Source organism: Camellia sinensis, chromosome 14 (genome assembly GCF_055761805.1).
Source record: "Camellia sinensis isolate YWXY chromosome 14, ASM5576180v1, whole genome shotgun sequence".
Classification (NCBI taxonomy): Eukaryota; Viridiplantae; Streptophyta; class Magnoliopsida; order Ericales; family Theaceae; genus Camellia; species Camellia sinensis.
This window is the reverse complement of record NC_138974.1, coordinates 91,761,150-91,782,428: the sequence shown is the minus strand read 5'-3', so window position 1 is coordinate 91,782,428 and position 21,279 is coordinate 91,761,150. Positions and strand designations below refer to the sequence as shown.

General features: G+C 31.1%; 2 protein-coding genes across 3 annotated transcripts; one reads left to right on the top strand and one right to left on the bottom strand.

The window, feature by feature from the left end:
- The first annotated feature begins 4,977 nt into the window (after nt 1–4,977).
- Nucleotides 4,978–5,863, top strand: LOC114312785 (protein S40-7). The gene has a single exon (XM_028259080.2). The coding sequence runs from the start codon at nt 5,062–5,064 to the stop codon at nt 5,734–5,736; it is 675 nt and encodes a 224-aa protein (XP_028114881.2). The 5' UTR covers nt 4,978–5,061; the 3' UTR covers nt 5,737–5,863.
- Nucleotides 5,864–10,474: 4,611 nt separating this feature from the next.
- Nucleotides 10,475–18,238, bottom strand: DPBF2 (Basic-leucine zipper (bZIP) transcription factor family protein). Of its 2 annotated transcripts, none has more exons than XM_082906147.1 (5): nt 18,012–18,238; nt 13,647–14,598; nt 11,121–11,192; nt 10,990–11,019; nt 10,475–10,845 (listed from the first exon to the last, which is right to left on the bottom strand). In XM_082906147.1, exons 2-5 carry the CDS (start codon nt 14,511–14,513, stop codon nt 10,771–10,773), a joined length of 1,044 nt encoding a protein of 347 aa, XP_082762273.1. In that variant the 5' UTR covers nt 14,514–14,598; nt 18,012–18,238; the 3' UTR covers nt 10,475–10,770. The 2 variants fall into 2 exon arrangements, with proteins under 2 accessions (XP_082762273.1, XP_028114814.2); XM_028259013.2 differs by having other exon boundaries at nt 18,007–18,237.
- Nucleotides 18,239–21,279: the final 3,041 nt, after the last annotated feature.

Genomic DNA, 21,279 nt, shown 5'->3' with positions numbered 1-21,279 from the left:
TTAAGGGAGATCACTAGGAAAGCGGTCAATCCTAAACTAAATGGCATGAGAGCAAAGGGAAGATCATTTAGTATTACACTACTGTTGTATATTCACTGCCGGCAACTCACATCGCTCTGTATGAGAGGCAGATTGAGTGTGAATATATTGTAAGAATTGAGAGGGTCAAACATGCTCTTTTTGAGGGATTAGAGATGCTTTTTTTTTGGACCGGTGTAATTAGATGGGTATGGGGTATATGAAACACTATTTCTATTCTTTTTGGATTGATGTCTCTATGCTGGCTCATTTTGAGTTTCTAATATAGAGCTCCCACATACAGGTGTTCTCAACAGTCACACGGTGCATTGGCTAGTATGAGATTGTTCATTTTTTGGGGAGATTGAGATAGAGATGTGGCAGTGTCATGCCAATTCATGTGCGAGTAGGAGATGTTAGAAATTGGGCGCCCATGCAGCATGACCCTTAGAACCTTTTAAACCTGAACCTTTTGAGCCTTATCCATATAAGTTTGAATTTTAATTCAAAACGTATTTGGATAATCATTCAGGATATCTATATCTATCATATCAATAGATATGGATAGATAGATAGATATTGGTGGTTATATATCTGATTATATATTTTAGATAATATATTGATATATCAGATACGTTTTGTGATTTTTGCCCATAACCTTTTTTCCCAGACTCTCTCTGACTCTCTCTCGTTAAACAACGATCAAGCCATTTTGCACTGTGACTTGTGTGGGTGATACTCATTTTGTAGTATCACTCCACTGCTGGGTTCGTTGTTCAGATTTTGGATGCACGTGATTTACCCGCGAGGTTCTATCACCTAAAGGTATGATCTAAATGTTTTTCCCGCTGCATTATAATACTATGATTTACAAATATGATTATACGAGAAGATTATTCTATGCTTGTACACAAAAAGTCTCTTACAGTATACAAACAAATAACTAGAAAAGGCCACGCTTTACACCACTACCAAAAACAGTAGTCTCCATATAGGCTCCATTGTCATTACTAGGGTTTGCGGTTCGGTTGAGATCGGAAAACTTCTAATTCGTCATCTGTCCATCAAATTGGCAGATTAAAAAAAATCAATCTGCATTCGTCCGCCGAATTGATGGATGCGGATTGGCGGATGGATACGAATCGGTTTAGCGGTTTAAACTTTATAAATTTTGAGCACAATACAACAACTTGTTAACATTTTTTTTTATATAACAATCCAACTCAATATAACCAAAAGATTATCAAGCAAATTGTCAAATACAAATAATAAATATGTATAAAAAAATCATGTATTGTCAAAACTATTTCATTATTTTTTTTATGTAAAAACTATTTAATTTGATTTTTTTTTATTTTATAAAAATGACAAAATTAAGGCTTAAATTTTCCACAAAAAAATACTAAATATCAATACTTACTATTTGATAAAAAGATTTTCAAATGGAAAACACAATAGAATATTTAAACTTTTTTTCAATTGAAAATAAAAAAATGTATATACAAATAAATTAAAAACACAAAATCTTACAAATTATTAGGGGTGCTTGCGGTTTGACGGTTCGGTTGTGTTCGAAGAAATATCAAATCTGCTATTCAACCAAAATTAGATAGATTAAAAAAAATCAATCCACAACTATTTACTCATCATCATACATCCGTCAAAAATACATAAGATCGATTCGATTCGACCAATTTATTCGAATCAAAATATTTACTACCCACCCCTACTCGTTAGAGACTGGTCACCCTTAATTTCCCAAAAGACAAGAAACTGATTCAGTCCATCTCTCTCTCTCTATCTCACGACATGTCAACATTACATCATTTTATTTCCATTAAATAATTATATATAAATAATAAAAATTATAAAAAATTTCAAAATTTAATCATGATAATAAATTAAAATTTAATTTAAATAACATGATATAAATTTTAATCTTATGTTAATAATAACTAACAAAATAAAGAATAATTTTGATAATTCAATTTACCTTGCTTGTTTTTCAAAAAACACTTTTCAAAAAATTCTACTTTTTTATTTTTTATGTTTTTTTATTTTTACTGAATTTTTTTTAATATTTTAAGTAATTTTTTTACTTTTTAGACACATCTAACATAAATACACCTAAAAAGTAAAAAAATTATAAAAAAAATATTTTAAAAATTCACTAAATACCAAAAATACAAAAAAAATACAACAATTCAATACATATTTTGTATTTTTATGTATTTATTAATTTTTTAAAATATTTTTTCATAATTTTTTTACTTTTTAGATACATCTAAGTAAGGTGCATCTAAAAAAATAAAAAAAAATGTTTAAAATTTTAAAAATATTTACTAAAAAAAAAATATGAAAATTAAAAAATTTAATCTAAAAAATTCAAATCAAACATACTGATTATTTTTTTATTGGTGATGTTTGATGGTAACGGTGATTAGAAATGGAAAAACGAAGAGAGGAGTGATAGTAAACTAGAGAAGAGTAACACGGCAGTGAAATGAGATTAAGGTTGGTGATGTGATTTAAAAAAAAAAAATTAAAAAATCTAAAAACAGGTTTTTAGTCAAATTGCCTAACCAAGCCAAAATACAAAATGAGGGATCGTAACAGTGGGAAAAGACTATCAACAGTAATAAAGGGAAAAAAAATAATTAAACTATTTAATTTACCGCTTCGTTTGTTATATCAACAATGATTTAGATCATTAATTTTGGTATTCTAATAGAGCACTAATGACATGACAATAAATAAAAAAAATAAAATAAAAACAAATCAAGACCAAAACATCACATCACTGTGGGTGGAGCCCACTGCCAACTCATTAGAGCTACCTTTAGAGCTAAAAAATTAGAGCTTCAAAGCATTTTTATTGTTATATTGAATGGATACCAATGTTTCCTAAAAAAAAAAAAAAAAAAAAAAAAAAAATTACTAATGAAGCATTAAAATTGATATGATTTTAAACACTCAAGATTTTAATTAAAACAATTACAAAGTTATAATTTATTTTTGAGATCAAAATTTTTAAATTTAAAAAAAAAAAAAATCATATACATGGGCTCTTTTGGGAACAATGGTAAAAAGCCAAAAAGTTGGCTTTTTAGCTTTTTTAGCAAAAAAAGCCAACTTTTTTACCCAAAACAACCCAACTTTTTGCCAAAAAAGCCACTAAAAAAGCTAAAAAGCCAAAAAGTCAGCTTTTTACATAGGAGCACTTTTTCATATATCTTTTTTTCATCTATTTATGTTCTATTTAATCTATATTATTTTTTAATATTTTAATAAGTCCTATAGATGGCATAATTACCAAAATATCCCTAATGATAGTTACATTTATAGTGTAAATGTTTCGTGATGTGAATGTTCACACTATCAATATGAACGTTAACATGCCAATGTAAACATTCACACATTAATGTGAATATTCACATTGTAAAATATTAATGTTTACGTTATAAAATATGAATGTTCACATCACCAAATTGTTAACTGTTTAAAAAATATTTATAAGGATAGAAATGTACATAAAATACCTTAAATATGAGAATTAAGATTTGGTATATCAAATGTCCAAATAATAAGATTTATTAGAATATAAGAATATCTTATTGATTAATTGGGATATAAACACTTAAAAAGTGATTTTTTAATAAATTTCCTTTTTGCATAAAAATATGTCAAATTTGTATTGATTCCCTTCAAATAAAAAGTTAATGAAAATGGTTTATTACCTTAAAATTTTAAGTAACAAGTGCAATTTTTTATGAGGTATTTATTTATAAATCGCTTTTTACTTATTTATATTTCACTCAATCTAAATTATTATAATAAATTCTATAAATGATATAATTACTAAAATATCTATAATAATAATAGGATGAAGTTTTCATTCATATTCACATTGACAATGTGACTGTTTCATGATGTGAACATTCACACTGTCAAATTTTTTTATATAAATATTTACATTATGAAACATTTACAAAATAGTTCAAAACAGTGTCCACTAAGTTGTTAAGGGTTTGAAAAATATTTGTAAAAATAAAATTGTCCATAAAATATTTTAAATATAAAAATTAAGATTTAATAGATTAAATGTCTAAAATAATATAATTTATTGAAAATACAACAATATTTTATAAACAAATTAAGATACAAGTACATTTTTTTAAAACCAACATAAAAAGACACTTTTTTAATAAACTTTTTATATTTTGGTTAAATTATCAATAAATTGTAATAGTTAGATTTAATTTTCATCAAATTTTATTGAAAATAAATCTTAATACAATCGCCGTTAAAAATAATTTTTTGTGAAATTGACAATTAGTGATTTTTTTGTCATAGTTTTTATAAATTATCGTTAAAATTACAATTAACGACTTTTTCTATGATCAATTTTTCAAGCTGTCGACAAAATTTAGCGATTTTTTTGATAACTTTTTTAAGTTATCACTAAAACTTATAATTAACAATATTTTTAATGATAAATTTTTAAAATATAGTTAAAAATTAACAATTATAGATTTTTTTTTTAATATACAAAAATTTTGTTTACGAATTATTTTTCATTTCGATTCTATACTCACCACCTCTACAAGTATATATGTCCCCCACCCCCACTACCTCCTACTTCTCTGCCACGTCGCCCTCTCACTCAACGTCTCTCTTTCTCTTTCTCTCTCTCACTCTCTCTCTCTCTCAACATTTTTAGAAGAATCTCCTCTCTCCATCTCTCTCTATATATATATATATAATATATATGAAAAATGCTTGGAAGCACTAATTAGTGTTCCTACTAATTAGGTGACAGTGGGTCCCGTCATTAATGATGTGATGTTTTGATCTTGGAGTTGTATTTTTTTTTTTTTTTTTTACTTTTTTAATGCATTAGTGCTACTAGTGGTAATGTTTTTAATGGGATGAATCATTGTTGTAATATATATATACACTCACACACGTAAGCACGTGTTGTTGTCTCTCCATCCCTCTCTTTCATGGACTCTCTTATCTTTTGGTGAGAGCAAAATCTTTTTCATGGACCCGAGCGGTGGCGCCGCCGCCAGATTCCGCATCCGGAGAACCACTTCCTCCTCCTCCGATCGGTTTCTCGACGTCTTCACTCTCTCTCCTCCCCTCTCCGCCGCCGTCGGCGACGACCTCAACGAAGACGACGTTTTCTGGACCGGCGACTTCGCCGACCACAACCGTTCCTCCACCTCTCATTCCACTTACTCCTCTCCCCGCTCCCATCACCACCACGGCGTCGGTCGGGCGGAGAATTTTGGCATCCTAGCTGCATTGCCTCCGGTGACGGAATCGGATCAGACTCGCTCTGTTTTCAACCACAAGGCTTCGACGTCGGTTTCTTCGTCGACGTCTTCGACTTCGTCGTCGTCGAGGATGATTCCGAAGAAACCGCCTCTGGATCGGAATAGCTCGTTGAAGTTCCATCAATCGGCGCCGGTGAATGTGCCGGTGATGACGGAGGCAATGCGGAGGAGCCGTGAGATGCGCCAATTCGATGACATTTATGACGACGATGATGATGAAGTGGATGGTGAGATGCTACCACCTCACGAGGTCGTTGCTTCGAGGCAGTCACCATTGGTTGCCTGTTCTGTTCTTGAAGGTGTTGGAAGGACTCTTAAAGGGAGAGATCTGCGTCAGGTTCGGAATGCGGTGTTTCGGAAGACAGGTTTTATTGATTGATTTTATGAATTTTTTATTTTTTATTTTTTTTCGAGTTTCAGTGCTATCTTTCTCTCTTAAGAAAGACAATTGTTCTTTTGCCATTAACTTCATATTATAATCTAATTGCTTTGTTTTCTTGGAGCAATTTGACTAGTATATTCTTATCCAAATGGAAGCAATTTTATTGTATCTATGCTTATTCTTATTTCTGAATTTAAATGTTTTAGGGCCTGAGAGACCTTTTTTTAAGTTGTTTTGTGCTTTAATTGTAGGACTTTCATTTTCTTGAGCTGTTGTCTAGGTATATATAGTTAAAAAGAAATTTTCGGCAGTAGTGGATATTTATTTTTTAGGTGAATTGAATTGTGCAATGAGAGATTTTTATCAGTGGTTTGTTGTCGATGCCTACCTGAGAAGGGCTCTTTATCTCCCTGCAATTAAAGCAGACATTAGAACCAAGTCTAGATTAACCACACTAATGCAGTGGGCGATTTCCTGATGAGTAATTGTAAGGTTTATTAAGCCACCAACAAGGGAAACATATGGTTCCAGCAGCCTGAATAGGTTAGGGCTTTGTATAGACACTCTTAACTTGGTCTAATCAATGTCTAAAAACTTCCATGCCATTCTTGGTCGGACCCAGAAGCAGAACTGCAATTATGAAATAAAAGCCCCATTTTTTTATCCATTTCTTCTTTAGGCTGTGTTTGGTTTAACGATTTGGAGAGGGATTTGGAAAGAGAAATAGAAAAGAGGTGTAAAATTAGGTGAAATATAGATATATTTTATTCACATTTTATTATCTTTTTTCTTTTTCTTTCCAAATCTATCTCCAAATTCTTGAACCAAACACAGCCCTTAGTCGCTAGGGATCAAGTGGTATGCCAACCTTTACAAATGATCTGTCATCAATGTGTTTCTCGACTGTGATAAACTGACATCAGGCATTTAACTTCAAATATTGAGGAATTTCCATAAATAATGCAAAACTATCAGCTAGATGCTATTTGTTCTGTTAACGAGTGGTTGCAATATAATTACCGTGTGAATTTTCCTTCTTGTAATTTATATTTCGAGAGAGAAAAAAGTGCCTTCTGTCACCTTTGACTTGAAACGATGAAGTTGTGCGAGGCAAAGTTTACAAAAGCAACCATTTAGAGTGGCTTCATTAAATTTCTCAAACAATAAGCACGGGCTTTATTCGGACATTGTCAACATGACTAATTCGTAAGGATGGCGATTTCGATGATTGATGTACATTATTGAACTCATTGCTTAGTCACTTCTTACATGCTGTGAATACTTGATATTTTTGTCAGCTATGAGAAATAACAATAAAAGATTGTATTTGACATATGCCCTGCTGCCAGTAATCCAGTGAAGAAAACCATAATACAAAAAGGAATAATGATATGCTTATTAGTGTAACCAGCCCCTTGTGTAAATACATAACATATGTGAAAACTAGGAAGACCTTTAAAATCAGAATTCTCTCCATCTGAGTCCTTTTGACAGAGATGCCCACTATAAGTATAATTATTCAGTTTTGCTCTCCACTCTCCTTCCGCTGAACTCTCCTTTCAGAAGTAATGCGTCCATTTCTGTGTAGCTGCTGGTTGGTTACATTGCTAGAGTCTGTTTTTGAACAATCAATCAAGATTTAGTTTCACATTTTTCCAGTGTCCGAAATCTTGGTTTTACACAAAAATGTGTTGATTTAATTAAACTCTTTGTTTTGGCATTATTTTTTGTCATTTTTTCATCTGAAGACTTTGTAAAAGTATGTAGTTAATACGATTGGCATTTTGATAGGAAATGTTCAAAGGAAAGTATGATATCATATTCATGATTTTGCTATTAAAGGAAGTTCATTTTCATAAGAAGTCTTGTTCCCTAACAACCCTCTTTTTCATCTTCTACCATTGGTATTCCATTTGTCCCTAGAACCCCCACAAATGACCACCAACTCATTATCACTGTTCCCTTTTGTTTAATTTAGCATCCCACTTGTGTAATGCATAATCAATGCATCACCAGTAAATTTTATACCAATAGTTCTTCCATTTATTGTGTGTGTGTGTGTGTGTTTGTGTGTTTGTGTTTCGATACAACTTGGTTGTATCTCTCTCGATCACGGAGGAAATAATTGAATTGCACTAGTCAACAAATCTAGCTATTCAAATAACAATCAAATTATAGATCAAATTTATCGAAAGCGCACAACTGGGCGTAGTGAGGTGCCACCCTTGGGGTGAGACAACTTTTAACAAAATATAGTCGAGGCATGCAAGGCACACCAAGGATCAAGGCGCGTAGAGGTGCACGCTTCTTTCAATTGTGCCCATTCTGTTAAACATGCTATATTTTTCCTATGATCTAATGAAGTTAGTTAATTTTATGTGTGGGCACATCCTCTTAAAGCCCTTCCAAATAAATGAAGAGCATTAACAAATTAAATATACATAGCGTTAATGGTCATAGAGTAATTTGCAATCCAAGCATATATTTATGCTTAAATGTTTGTTTTACTTAATTTTTTTATACATTTAATTGCGTAAATATTTAATTCTTCAATTTCCTTAATTGCTTAATTGTTTACTTGCTTGATTTGAATTTGCTTCATTTAAAATTGTTGATGTTGTATAGGTTATTAACAGCAGTGTAATGTTCTAGGTGATAATAATATCATTTAAAAATACAATATTTCTTTGGTTTGGACATAATAGATCATACACACACTAAATTTCTCAAACTGACAAAAATTAATCCAAGATCTATCACATATGTCTTATAAAGGTGGAGTTTGAAAAAACAAAACAGTTGGACTAGCCATTTCTAGGGTTAAGTGTGTTTGGTTTGAATTTTTCGGATTAAGTTTTTTGAAAATTGAGTCTTTTGGTTTTCGTGTTTTTTGGTTTTTAATGCATATTTTTAAAATTTTAAACATTTTTTTTTACTTTTTAAATGTGCCTTCTTAGATGTATTTAAAAAGTAAAAAATTTGTGAAAAAATATTTTAAAAAATTAATAAATACAAAAAATGTACTGAATTCTTATATTTTTTGTATTTAGTGAATTTAAAAAGGTTTTTTTCACAATTTTTTTGCTTTTTAGGTATATTTATGTTAGGTATGTCAAAAAATTAAATAAATTGCTTAAAATATTAAAAAAAAATTCAGTAAAAACAAAAAAAACACGAAAAACAAAAAAATAGAATTTTCTGAAAAGTGTTTTTGGAGAACTCTAACCAAGCAAAGTCACCTCTCTTGATTAGAATGAGCTCTTGAAGTGTTTATACTCTTCTTATGCACTCACATCTCATAGAGGTTCTTATCTTGTGTGAGTGAGGGTGAACTTGTGAAGCTTTCTTTGCACTTTAGTGTTCGAGAGCTAGCTTGCTTTAGAAATCTGGGTTCTCTCGAAGTTATAATCCCTCACCCTAGTATTATTACTTCTTTGGGTATCATTAAGTTTTGCCAAGTGAGCTAGTTGTTGTGTAGGAAAAATGATCGTGGGTTGAACCAAGATAACCCTATATTTGGTTGATTTTGAATTGATTGCAAACGTTATATGTTGTCCTAGGAAAAATCTAGAGTTGCAAGGGTATAGCATCATTGTTCATCTTCCCCTTGCTACCGAATGAGTGAACTCTGCTGGCCGATGCTGGATGGGATTGGATTCAATCCTCAAGAGACGGCCATCTCGAGGCACATCATCGGATTCAATCCACCCTCAAGAGACGGCACCTACAGGCCAATTGGGAGTCAAAGGATCCATAGTACCTGTGCCTTATTGAGTTTGAAGAAAAGAAAAGGAAAATCAGCATGCTTGCGGAAATAGAAAGGGGGGTCTTCGGAAGGCCCCATTTTCAAGAATATCCCAGGCTCGATCTGGTTTATTATCAAGGTGATTCTTTTTCTATTTCTATGTAATATGGGTTCATGGCTCAAGATGCAGCATTTCCACGGACATTCTTGGCCAGGTCTCAAAATGAAAGAGAAGTCATGGAAGGAACTGAATAGGCCACACACGATGAATGGATGGATAAGGAAAAGGATAAGTCTTTGGACTTTTATATATGAATTTATACTTGGAATTCGGAAGAATCCGAAGCATAAGTTGTCCTAGGAAAATTCTAGAGTTACAAGGGTTTTGGGTGAATGTAGGGAAAACACATTTTGACAAAACATAAGTTGTCCTTGGAAAAATATAAGGGTTTTGGTAAAGGTAGGGAAAACACATTTGATATAATAGAGTTCATACCGATAAGGTAGACCGAGAGTGGATGCAGGCACAATATGTGCCGCATCACCATAAATCCTTGCATTCATTCTCTTTACATTCCATGCACTATATATCTAGTTGTGAATCTATACCATGAATGTATGATTGAATGAGTTATACTTATGTAACAATCAAAATTCAAGCAAGGATATCAATTCGTGAAATGCTTATATGAATATCTAATAGTTTCACAAAGATTTAGTAAGTTGACTTCAGATAAACAAGATTATATCAATCATAAGAAATCAACCCTGCTCAACCAGGACAATCATTGCTCAACTAGAATCAAGGAGGGCATAGATATCTGAAAGAACTAATCTTCAACAAACACTTAAATCTTGAATTGTCCCGACTCATATTCGCCCCCCTGTAGGACACTGTCATATGTACATGTATGCATCAGTAATTCAAAAATTCAAAGGATGCAAGGAACTAGAAGATATTATATACCCATTATCACGAACAAATTTAAATTTTGGAAAGAACAGAAAGTACATGCACTCTTTAACCGAAATAACATTATTGTAATTGTTTCTCAATGTAAGCATTGTATCCCAAAAGAAATATACAGACAATTCCTTGCCTAAATGACATTATTGCACTTATCTATTCAAAGGTAAACATTATGTCTGAACTTTTTACATGCATAAAGAAAACAGTTTGTAATATGTCTTATACTTCTCAAACCAAACATTCTTGTTTTGTTTTATTTTTGTTTCCCTCTCCCCCCCCCCCCCCCCCCCCCCCCCCCCCACAAAATTCATTCTATTCACCAATCCAAGCTTGAGGTCCTCCTCATTTTCTTGAACTTCTCTGCTGTCCAATGTGCCTTCTCTTTCAACTCCTGCTTATGCATAAAACAAGTCGAAGTGCTTTATGTAGCAATCATTTTAAGATGACTTGGTATATTCTAATGGAGAAAAACTTGTAATTTGTAAAGAGATTAGAAATTCAAATAATTTTATTTCAAGGTTTAGTTGAATTTTACCTCTTGCTTCTGTTTGTTCCTAGATTCCTCCTGTTTCAAGATATAGAACAAGGTTTTTGTTGGTCATTACAAACGTTAACTAGCTAGCTAGGAAAAAGATTAAATTAATGTCTTAGAACATCTTGATATACCACAATGAGCTTGAGCCTTGAATTTTCTTCTCTCAATTGGTTTAGCTCTATTTCTAATTCTGCTGTGTACGCCTGCAAAAGAGATCCCAAAAAAAAAAAAAAAAAAAAAAAAAATTGGAATGTTAAACCAAGTTGTAGAGCTCTTTTTGCTGATAAACGCAATTTGTTAAAACTTTGATAGGCGCGAAGTTCTGAATAAGAAAGTGCATTTATACTGAGATCCGATAGGAGCAATAAATTGCGCATGCAAAATCCAACACCCTTATTTGCATGACATGAGAGAATTAATTCACGTGAAAGAAAAATAGATTTTAAAGTAGTTAAGCAAAATCTCACACCAATCCATCACATGAAAAAAACAACCAACTATGAACATCGATGCAGAATATTAAGGTAACTAGCTATGACTTTACTCCATTGATAATCACTTTCAAAATGATTTCAAATTCATAATCATATATACGCTAGTGGAGTAAAGATGACTGTCCTTTTCTAATAAGATGATCTATGAAGCATGGACACCTCTCCAGTAGCAACGTATGGGTGTTCGACACGTGTCGGACACGGACACGTGTCAGACACTTAATCTAACGTGTCTAGAATTTTTGATTTTTTTTCCAATCGGACACTTTGTGGACACGCTCACAAACACTTGAGGGACACTGCGAGAGAGAGAGAGAGAGAGAAGTCGCTCACCTGTAAACCCTAGGCAAAGTTGGCGAAGCTTTTAAAGGTCCCTATTGAAGCAATCGCAAATTCGCAAGTAGGTCTCTCTCTCTCTCTCTTCTCTGTCTCTCTTCGTCTTCGTTCTTCTCCTTGTTTGGTTGTCTTCTTCTTTTCTTTGTTTTCCTTTAGACTCTGTTCTGTAATCTCTCTCTCTCTCCCTCTCTCTCCCTTCCATTTCTTTCTCACTCTTTTTTTCTTCTCTCTATTTTCAGTTTAACTATATATTTTCTAAACCTCTTTTATGAGGTCAACTATTGGATAAGAACAAAAATTTGGGAACCCCTCTATTTTTTAACATTCATCTTTGACCCTAACATGTATAGAGCAAATTAATTTTATTTGAAGAAAAAATAAATTTCTTAAAATTGCTCAATTTATTTAGGGCAAATAACATATACCTCCCTCGAGGTTTGGATAAATTACAAATACCTCCTGAGGTTTGAGAAATTACAAATTCCCCCTTAAATGCTATATTTGCATAACAAATTAGGAGGTAATTTGTTATGAAATTTAAATCTTAGGGGGCAAATTGTTATGAAAATACAAACCTTAGGGGGCGGGATGTAATTTCTGAAACCTCAGGGGTATCTGTAATTTAGCCAAACCTCAAGGGAGGTAAATGTAATTGGCCCATTTATTTATTAGGTAAAGTGTTGAAATTGATGAATAGTTGTATATATATATTTTAAAATATTTATTAATATTATTTTTCATTTTTTATTACTTCTCAATTTTTTAAAAAAATTTATGACATAATAAATAAATAAAATTATATATTTTGAGCATGTCCCCTATTTTTTGAAAATTTGCGTGCCCGCATGTTCGTGTTGTGTCTGTGTCATATCACGTGACCATATCCGTGCTTCTTAGAAGATAGATGCCTTTGGCACAAAAGTATTTGTGCCTTTTCTTTTGTTTAAGGTATTTTTCTCCTTGGAATACAATGCCCTTGCGGTGTACTACATATAATCACCACAATAAACCATGTTCATCTTAAAGAATTCTCATTTTTTTCTATTCCTCTTGTTTTCCATCAACAAGGTGCCATTGTGTGTCATGGCATACACTTTTGATTGATCTAATATTCCACATCTATCAAATTGATGTACAACTAACAAGGCCAGTCTAATTGGCCCAAACCTTTGCACCTTATGAGGAGATTAGGGCTCCTTGACATGACATATACTCTTGATTGTATGTTTTTGTTTCCTCTTTTACCTTGAACCTTAAGAGGAGATTAGGGCTCCTTGACATGACATATACTCTTGATTGTATGTTTGTTTCCTCTTTCACCTTGAACAACTTTAGGTTCATACTTTCTATTATTATTATTATTATTATTATTATTATTATTATTTTGCCATGGGAAACAACTCTTGAACTTTGACTCCCCTTTGTTCAATTTTAAGCTTATATAATGAAATGGAAATTAAATCGTGGCATTACTACTAAAGCATATGGTTAATTTGGTTAATTCATATATTTTTTCACTTAGAATCTTCTTGAGTCACAATAGATGAATGGTAGGTAGTAGGCATTTGACGACATTTGATGATCTTATTCCCTATTGTAGAATTAAGACTTTGCTAAGAGTTGAATGAATCTTTGAGTTCATCTATATGAGTTATTTGAAATAATATCCAACTATTGCCACATCATATATATCTTTCACAAACCACATATGGATAAGTTGTGCTATCATTGAAAATATATACTTAAAAATGTTTTAAGAAGCATAATTGTCATTTGGTGATTGTTTAGATGAGAAAAGTGTGAGATGTGTATGGGTAAGATACATACCTGTTTCCGGGCTCGAGATCGTGCCGCTGACTCTCTATTCTTTATCATCCTTCGATGTCTTCGCTCCACTGCCAGCTCCATAATTCCACTTGTCATCCTCTTTTTGGTATGTGGCTCTCCCACTTCTCGCACGCCATTACATTTTTCATTTCCAATGTTGTTAGATGGTTCTCCCACAAAGCCTGCATTGGGTGTGAATACTTGGTACATTGGAGAACCATTGCCCAAAAAGTTATTTTCACTACTTGGATGAGAGAATTCGAGACCCATCATAGGTCTCGATCCGATACTAGGATCCAAACACGTCTCATTACATGGAAAATTCCCACTATGATTTTGGAAATCGTCTGCAACTTTTTGTTGAGAAATATCTGTTGTTTCTTGGATTACACCTACCTTTACCAAAAAGTCTTCTAGAGTCATCTCCCCAAATGTTTGTTGGCGTTCAAAAAAGTCATCACTAATACCGTTCAGGTTGTGTTGTGGTGATTGGCTTCTATTAATCTCTGCCCAAACTTCTTCCACAGTTTTATTGCAAAGTGGGGTAGGGATAGAAAACGAGCCTTGACGAGGTAGGTTTATCGGAGTGGCAGCATTTTCATCGTCAGTCGCTTCGTTTTGGTTGGAATTTGAATAAACTGTATTCCCGTCCACACCCCACACACTATTGAGGAATTCATCTATATTCATTGACCCAAAACTCCTCCCACTCTTGTATTGAAACTCATCTATGGTAAGTGAAAAAATAGAAGTTTGTTTGTTTGACGATGAATTTGAGTGGTTCTTTAATGGTTTTTTGGATGGATGATGTGGCAACTCATACTTAACCTCGCCACAAGTAATACTTGCAGGGTCAGAAGTGTCCATAGTTTAGCAGATAAACACTTGGTATTTTATGAAATAAATGTTTTAAAAGTTCCTAGTCTTTATTGGATTGAAAGATCAATATACCCTGTCAGAAGCAAGTAGGGAAATTAAAACGTACAAAATAGTGACTAGAAACAAATAATAATGATGATTATAATAATAATAATAATCAGCAAAATAATTGATTAATAGAATTAATAGATAGCATTCAACACTATACCTTTTAAGTGAATAAAATATCAACCAACCACTAAGAAATTAGTCCAATACATAGGTATTTTTTTGGGTGAATATATACAATACATAGGTATAGGCCAAAACTACTACTTCCTAGAATGGCCGATATATCACTCCATATGCATTTTCATGTTTGATTCTCAAAGTTGTGTCACTACTATCATATGTAGTTTAATAAACTATTGTCGAAAGGAATTCAAATATTTTTCATCCTAAATTCATATTACATGTATTATCCTTTTGGCATGTGACTTTTGCTCGAATTACCCGTAAAATATTATTTTATACACTTGAATTGCACTTTATTATATCATTTTAATTTTAAGTCCTTGAAAGATTGTATTTTTCAAAAATTTTAAAGAGTGATTCAAAATGGTTGCGTGATAACCTACTCGAAGAGTTTGAAAATGTCTTAGAGATTTATGGGTACGGACAAGTCTCTTCTATAGCTCATTCTTAACAAACATCTCATTTACCATCTCTTGGGTGCTTTTAGATTATATTTATTATTAATTTATGTGTTTACCTTTTTGTGAAAATTTATTACATTTTCTCTATATTTTTGTTGAAGTCTGCAAGTACAAAGTAAAGATTTGTAGTTTATTTTTTCCAGAGGGCTTGTTTGATATCATCAGACTCGTTAGACTTGTTTGACATTATTATTCTAGCATGAACATTTTTAATCTCTCTCTCTCCCTCTCTCTCTCTCTCTCTCTCTTGTTAGACAAGTAGAAAGTTGGCCCAAGTAGTGCCCAAGATCAACCCATGTTGAAGCCACGCCCAAAAGGTTAAACCAAGAAGCAAATAGGACTAATATTGGCCCATGTTTTGATGATTTAAATCAACAACACCTTATGTGGCACCAATTGATTGCTAACATTGATAAATAAAGAGGCCAAGAAGCCCCAATAATCAATCTTGATCAAAGCCCAACTTAAAAAGGGCCAAAAAATGGCTCATCAACAACAAGACGACCCACTTTTGGACTTGACTTGGCCGATATTTAAATAGCTAACATGGTATGTAATAACTCGTATAGATCTCCATTAAAATCAAAGATAAATTACAAAATTTGCTTAAAATACGAATTGTCTATTGTGGTTTGAAAAATTACAAATACCACATTCTCAGAATTTTTTATTTAACATAATTAATTAAAAAAGTAAAATTTCTAACAACTTATACAATAATAAAATTATCTGAATTATTAATTGAAATAAAATTTTAACATTATTAAAAACTGTTAATTAACTTGATTATTTATTAATAAAAAGACCTATTTGTTATGAAATTAAAAATTTTAGGGGACATAATGTAATTTTTAGAACTAAAAATAATTTATAATTTAAGTAAATCTCAAAATATTTGTTTGTAATTTACTCTAAAATCAAAATTAAATGCAGTAGTAATCAAACTAACTCTTCTGTCACAATCAAGTAAGGTTGGTTAAAATTAACTATTCATCTTTTTTGGGCTACTAGTTATCCGGCCCAACCCATTTTCACCGTTAGGCAAAACTCGCTAATCGTTTTGTAAGCAGAATCGGTACAAATCGGTATATACCTATCGATGTCATTTTTTTTTTACTTCCTATTTTTAAGAAGGGAATGGCTATATAAGTGTACTTTTTAATTTATTTTTTTTAATTAAAAAAGTAGAGAAAAAATATATGTATGTTTGAAATGATTTTTTAACTTTTTATCAAAAAATATATAATAAAATACTATAACAAAATCAAAATGAACATTCTACCCTTATTGACCCTTACAAACTTCACCTAAATAATATAGACTTTTTAAATTTTTTTTTAATAATAATTTTTGACTTTTAACTTTTATAACCAAGCCAACCGTGGGAAACACTTTCCAGATGAATAAAGATTGAGAGCTCTAATTTTAAAACTCTAAAGAGAACTCTAATGATGTGACAAGGAGTGAAACCTAAATGTGATGTGATGTGTGTACCTATATTTTTATTTTTTCTTTTTCTTTTTCTTTTTATTTTGTCATATCATTAAAACTTTCTTTAAAACTCCAAAATTAAAACTCACTATCATTATTACTTTCCATCATTATTACTTTCCAGATATTATTCAGCCGTTTTAAATTGCACATGCACAATGCGCGCATAACCCATCAAAATGCATTTATTTTCACTGAATTCCAAAAGAGGTTAGTTTTATTTTTGGTCCTCAAAGAATAAGCTTTGCGTTATTTTTGTTTATAATATTTAAATTGTGTCAATTTAGTCTCTTAATGTATAAAAAATATTTCAATTTAGTTCTCAATATTTAAATTGTAAAATACATGAGGAACCAAATTGATACAATTTAAATATTGAAAACTAAATTGAAATATTAAATGGTTAAAACTTAGTACTCCCAATCTAACTTTGTTAGTAGATGCCATTAAAAATCAATGATAAATGTGAAAACTTACATTTCAGCTCCAAAATATGTGATATGTGCTATTTAAGTTGGAACAAACTTAAAAATTTACATTATATGTCATTTTATAACCAAAATTATAAATTTATCATTGTTTTTAATGACGTCTACGTATATAATTTATACTTTTAATCTATGTCATTTTGATAATCAAAATTATACATTTACCCCTTGATTTTAAGGATGTCTATTGATGGAATTTGGTAAGGAACTATTGAAACATTTTTTTATAGATTGAGGACTAAATTGATACAAATTGAATATTTGGAACCAAAAAATATAAAAATAGCCCTTCTAAACTAACCTCCCAGGAAAATTAATTAATTTTTTTTTATAAATAAATAAATAAACTAGTGGGAGGTTAATTTTCCTGGATTCTGATCTGGGTTTTACCATGGAGTCCATTTTGTGACCAATTGAGGTCTGGAAACCAAAACCCAATTCCCAAATTTCAACAAATCAGTGCACGAATTTAATGAATTTTGAAACTATGACTGATCTCATCCGTGTGTATATATACACACGAAAAATAATGAACCATTGCATGCATAATCAACAAGCTAAATAAATCCAAAAAGAAAAATACAATTACCAAATAACAAAAAAAAAAATATTTAAACAAAAAAAAAAAGAAAAAAAAAGAAGAAGAGAGAAACAGCTAATAGAAAGCAATGCATGTATAAAAATAAAAATAAAAACAAATCAAACAGAATTTCATTTTTCCAAGCACTGAACCTGAATTAGATCAAATCATAAACTCCTTGATAAAAAATTAAAAATTAAAAAAAGAAAGAGAAAAAAAGAACATACTTAACTGAAATTCATGAAGAAACCAACTTCAGAAAGCAAAACCAGTCTCTGTGGCCATGGCTTCTTGAAATGTGAGGTTTGCCACTAAATCTCTTTCTGTTTTTTTTTTTTGATTGCTTTCTGAGACTGTGAATTGTGAGGGTCTAAGAAGAAGAAGATACAGATAACATAGTTGTGATTGTGTGTGAGAGTGTGTGTGACTGACTCTGTATTGAGAAACTTTTATAGTTGGTTAGGGTACCCCCCAGATTAGTGACACGTTTGGTACACATGCCTACAATTTTCTGCCAATATTTAGTACGTTTCAATCCCTAATTTGTCCTCTTCAATGTTTGGCTTACTCCATCGTAATCCCCTCCGTTGAATGGCTCTTAAGGGATTGTTTGGTATGATCTAAATAAGTATATTTTTTATTTTTTTATGAAAAGATGTGCAGAAAAATAGAGAGGTGATATGATGGAAAAAAGATAAAAAGATGAATTATTTTAGAGTTGCCAAACTTGGCCTAAATTTCAAGCAAAAAAAACGTCACGAGGTAATTCTGTTGGGACCCACTTAACATTATTAAATCAGATATAAAAAAATCGGTTACAGAATTAAATTATATTTCTAATTTAAATCAAATCAAATCAAATCAAGTCTTAAGTCTCATCAAATGAGATTGACTACATGAATCATTCTTCTCCACGCTACACTATCGAAGGTCATTTCGTTAGTTAAATTAAATAGATCCATATATCTATTTACAACGCTAGTCAAAGTTAATCTAGGCCTATCTGATTCCCTAATACTTTCATCTACCGTTACTGCATTGCATCTCTTCGTTGTTGCCTCTGTTGGTTTCCATTGAATATGACCAAACCATCTCAAGCAATTCTTCCTCAACTTATCTTTTATCGGTACTACTAATTATATTTCTAATTTAGTAGAAGAAAATTGTTAAAATTAACTCTAAGAGCTGTTCTTAGTGTTGAAAATTTGTAGAAGATGTGTATCAAAATATGTAAAAAAATATATTGAAATTATAAATAATTTGGCATTTTATATTTGTTATTAAGGGTTGTCATTAGTAAGATCCTTAATTGAATTGTCATTTTATTCTTATAATTTGAATTTGAACAATTTAAACTCTACACTTTCAATTTTGTTGCAATATAATTCCTTCATTATGTATCATTAACATTTTTAACAGAAAAAAAAACCTCATGCGAAATTACAAAGGCCAAAATGGAATTCAAAAGAAAGTATAGGGACCATTGATATAATGAAAATATTATATTGGTAGTCTCTATAGTTATTTTAAAATTTCACTTTAATTTCTTTAGTTTAACATGATCCTTTTCTATTTAAAATTCTAAGGACAATGATAGAGCAACCACATTTCAACAAAGTTCAAAGTATAAGATTTAAATTGTTCAAATTAAAACTATGAGGACCAAAGTAAAACTTTACTCAAAGTAGAAGGACTAACAGTGTAATTTATCTTTAATATCTTATTTATTGTTTTAGCGGAAAAAAATTCAATGGTAAATATTGTTTATGGTTTTTTTTCTTTTATAAAATGTTTATCATAGAAAACGAATTCTTCTGTTAGTTGTGAATTTAAAACTACTTTGATGGTGGCAACAGTAAAGGTAGGTGGGTTGGTAGTCTACAGTAGCATTGTAAGATTTTAGTCTAAAAAATATTTTTACCGTTATATATATTGTGTTTTATCAATCACAAAAATAAAATTTTCTGATGTGCAATGCACACCGTATACAACTCTACACAAAATTACGTAAATTTCATGAACTTACATAAGTAATCTTACAAAAATGCATATGTTGAACACAAATTCACTTATGTAAGTTCATAAAACATACGTAACTTTGTGTAAGATTGCATACGATGTGCATCTCACACCGGAACATTTCTCATCACAAAAATAGGATTTCGTTCACTTTCATTTCTCGAGATAGCATGAGATCCATAAAGATAAAATCATTCATATATGCATTAATTGTGCTTATCTATTACCACCACCTTTCACCTTTTAACTTTGACCAATACCTACGAGCACAAGGTGAATTTAAAAAATAAATAAATAAAAAATAACATAACACTTAGAGAATGAGAACAAGAGAGGGAGCCTGCCAAAGTGTAATTTATCTTTAATATCTTATTTACGCACTTGTTTTGACTGGAAAAAATCAATGGAAAATATTGTTATGATTTTTTTTTTTTTAAATGTTTTTCATAGAAAACGTATTCCTAAATTTAGTTGTAAATTTAAAACTAACGTGTTAATGATTGAATTAATGGTGGCAACAGTAGAGGTGTGTGGGTTGGTACAATAGCATTGTAAGATTTTAATCTAGAAAATATTTTCACCTTTATATACATATATATATATATATATATTATGTTTTATTAATCCTAAAAGGAAAATTCTCTAGTGTGCAGTATGCAACTCCACACAAAATTACGTAAGTTTTCATGAACTTACAAACAATTGTGTTTAACTTATGTATTTTTGTAAGATTACTTACATAAGTTCGTGAAAACTTACGTAATTTTCTGTAGGGTTGCTACGATGTGCACTGCACACCAGAGCATTATTCATCACAAAAATAGATTTTCATTCACTTTCATTTCTTGGGATAATGTGAGATCCATAGAGATAAAATCATATGCATTAATTGTGCTTTTCTTTAATTGTTGCCTTTCACCTTTCAACTTTCAACTTTGACCAATGCCTACAAACGCACGGATCCTCTAGAGTAGAATTCTTGCAACTTCCTAGAATACTCCCAAAACGACGTTGTTTTGAGAGCCTGCCAAAGTGTAATTTATCTTTAATATCTTATTTACGCTTTGTTTTTTTACCCCCCCCAAAAAAAAAAAATTCAACGATAATTATTGTTTATGAATTTTTTTTTATTGAAAATGCATTCTTATATTTACTTGTGAATTTAAAACTAACATGTTAATGATTGAATTAATGGTGGCAAAAGTGAAGGTGTGTGGGTTAGTAGTGACAGCAACAACGATAATGCAGTAGCATTGCAAGATTCTACTCTAAAAATATTTTCACCTTTATATATTTATATATATATACATATATATATTGTGTTTTATTAATCACAAAAGTAAAACTCTCCGGTGTGTAATGCACACCGTATTCAACCCTACACAAAACTAAGTAAGTTTTCACGAACTATAACGATTTCGGTTTAGACCTGATCTGTTTATTATTTTGGATCTGGGATTTCTAGTTCTGAATGGTTGTTC